The sequence below is a fragment of the Tupaia chinensis genome, unplaced genomic scaffold (genome assembly GCF_000334495.1).
Source record: "Tupaia chinensis unplaced genomic scaffold, TupChi_1.0 Scaffold000273_1, whole genome shotgun sequence".
Lineage (NCBI taxonomy): Eukaryota > Metazoa > Chordata > Mammalia > Scandentia > Tupaiidae > Tupaia > Tupaia belangeri.
In genome coordinates this window covers 1,871,498-1,874,085 of record NW_006159755.1, presented here as the reverse complement: position 1 = coordinate 1,874,085, position 2,588 = coordinate 1,871,498, and the positions used below count along the sequence as shown (strand labels likewise).

At 54.3% G+C, this 2,588-nt stretch overlaps 1 protein-coding gene across 2 annotated transcripts in view; it reads left to right on the top strand.

The window, feature by feature from the left end:
- Window positions 1-993: 993 nt before the first annotated feature.
- Window positions 994-2,588, top strand: part of BATF2 (basic leucine zipper ATF-like transcription factor 2) — a 10,022-nt gene continuing 8,427 nt past the window's right edge. For both annotated transcript variants that reach the window (XM_014588320.2, XM_006149861.3), the window contains exon 1: window positions 994-1,173. In XM_014588320.2, the coding sequence (XP_014443806.1) occupies window positions 1,135-1,173 (39 nt within the window). In that variant the 5' untranslated portion in view covers window positions 994-1,134. The remainder of the gene's footprint in view (window positions 1,174-2,588) is intronic.

Here is a 2,588-nt window from a genome sequence, read left to right as displayed (position 1 = left end):
ATTGCGGTGTGACCATCCCTCCTGGGGGGTGGTTCTCGCTTTCTGTCTCTATGTCTCTCTGTCTGTCTGGCGAGCGCACATGCCCTATAGCGAAAAACCTCTCCAAAAAAAAAAAAAGTAAAAAGCTCTGAGACAGCTATGAACTCCCCAACACAACACTCCAAACCTTCATCACTTACCACATCATGTTCAGCTGGCTCCTCGCCTTACTGGTAATAGGCTGCTCAAGAGAAGCCAGATCTCACAGGGGTACTGCAATTTGAACTCTAAACCTGGTCACATAAGCAAATGCCCAGGATTTGATGGGTTGGAGGACTACAGGAAGGGCATTGCAGTATGGCCAGGCCCTATGGAGGAGGCTCACGGCTCTCGCTCTCTCTCACACGTACACGCATGCATGCCCTCACACCTATCATGAATAAAGATGAAAATTAAAAAGAAAAAGAAGGTCATAGCCACAGTATTTACCATCTTGTGAGCCACATCAGCAACCTTGCACCCTCAGGACTTAGGCACAACCCCAAAATGCCCTGTTACTAGACCCTGGGACCCCACACACTACATGCTGTTCTTGGATTGAGAGAGTTTGCTTAGTTCTTATATCAATCCCAGGATTGAGTATTTGTCCCATCCCCTGTCCTGACTCCCTTAGATGAGGAAACTAAGGCTCAGAGAGGGCCAGTCACCTTTCTAAAGCTAAACGGCTCCAGCGTGGCTGTGAACCTGGGCTCTCCCAATTCCAGTGCCTAGGGACTCTCCCATACCCTACATGAGCCATGGGTCCATACTGGCCTCTCTCAGCTCTGTTCCTGGCAACCTGCCCTCCCTCCCTCGGAACTCTCCCCACACCTGGCCCTTCTCTCCACCCACCATGGTTCTCCTCCCAAAGAAGGCACCCAACCGGAAGGCCAGTTCATCTTAGGAAATTCCAGCCACGTGAGCAACCCTGAGCCAGGGATTCTGAGCAGCCGGTGGCTTTAGGAGAAACTGAAACTTGGCTGCCTGGGGGCGGAGTGGTCACTAAGGATTTAAAGAACTGCCACTTCCTTGGGCCCCCAGAGGGCACTGGAAGGTCATCGCTGTCGCTGTGAGGGAAACCCAGTGGCGTGAACCTCCACCCTCCTTGCCTAAGCCATGCATCTCTGTGGGGCCGACGGGCTGCTAATCGTGATGGTGAGTACAGGGGACCAGGGCTGGGGAAAGAGACTAGGTCTCCAGTGTCCAGGCAGTGAGAAGTGCAGCTGGGAGCTCTTAGTCTCAGCTCTGTACCCATGGGCTGTGGGACCCAGGGCTCCACACACCCCCTCTCTGGGCCTCATTGTCCTCCCCCGATAAGTCAGGGAATTGGAATGAGACCTTTCCAGCTCTGACTGAAGTTCCAGCTTGGAACTTAGCCTCTGTGTACCTGCTCTCCTCACCCACCTGTTCTCCACCACTCTTAGAGCAGCCTACTTCTCCCTCCCCAGATGCCCCTGGTCAGATACAGGTGTCTGAGGCCTCCCCACTTCTCTCACTAGGGGTTCTTCTCCCAGCCCTGCCCTTAGCCCCTTTAATGCCTTTCCACTGCCCCACCCCTTGTAAAATGAGCCTGAATGCCTCGGAGCACGGCCAGGGGGAGCTGTGGGTGAACCTAGGAGCATATAGAGTCCTCGACCAGGGTGACAAGGGTCTTGTCTGAGGTCCTTACACTCAAAACACACCCCCAGAGCGACCTGGGGCTGGAGGTTGGGCTGGGCAGTCTCCAACAGTCACTCTCACCCTGGGTTTTTGAAGCTCTGGACATTTGAATGAAATATTCTAAGTCCCATCGACTCAGAGCAGGAGTGGTCACAGCTGCCAACCTTTGCGTCTCCTCCTGTGTCAGACACTTCATTTCTTTGTACTAGCTCACTGCCCGTCTAGGGCGTGAGCCACTTCAGAGCAGAGATTTCTGCCCGTTTTGTTCATGCCATGTCTCCCTAGCTCAGAGCCGGGCACAGAGCAGGCTGTCACTGGGCGTTTGTCGAGTCAGTGGATGTCAGCTTTGGGCCTGTGCTGGGCATGGCCACATGGAGCTGAATCAGACCGTGGCCTTGCCCTCACGAAGCTCACCAGTAGGAAACGCAGTCCCTTGACTGTGGACCTAACCACAATTGGAATAGCCATAACTGAACCTGGCACCCGCTGGCTGGGGGCTGCTGACCTGCACTGCAGGCTTTCCTCTTCTCCTCCGTCAGCCCGTGACGGAAGGTCGGATGAAGCACCTGGGTACAGAGAAGCGAGTGACCTGCCCAGAGTGAAGTGGCTAGTAAGAGTGTGGGGTTTGCAGTCAGCCTATGGGCGGGTGGTGGGATCCCACATGGCCAACTCTGTAGTTCGAGTCCTGGACCCAGCAGCCTGAAACACACTCTGGGCGTGTGTGCTTGCATGCCCAAAATCCTGGAGAAGGGATTGTGATGCGACTGTTCCCCATTGGTGGCGGGGGTGCTTTCTCACTTTCTCTGTCTCTCTTCAGTGAGCACACGTCCCCTCTGGAAAATTAAAATAAAAATATAGTTGGGGGTTTGAAGCCAGTTCCGTCTGAGTTTGATTCTCCCGTGTGCACCCCC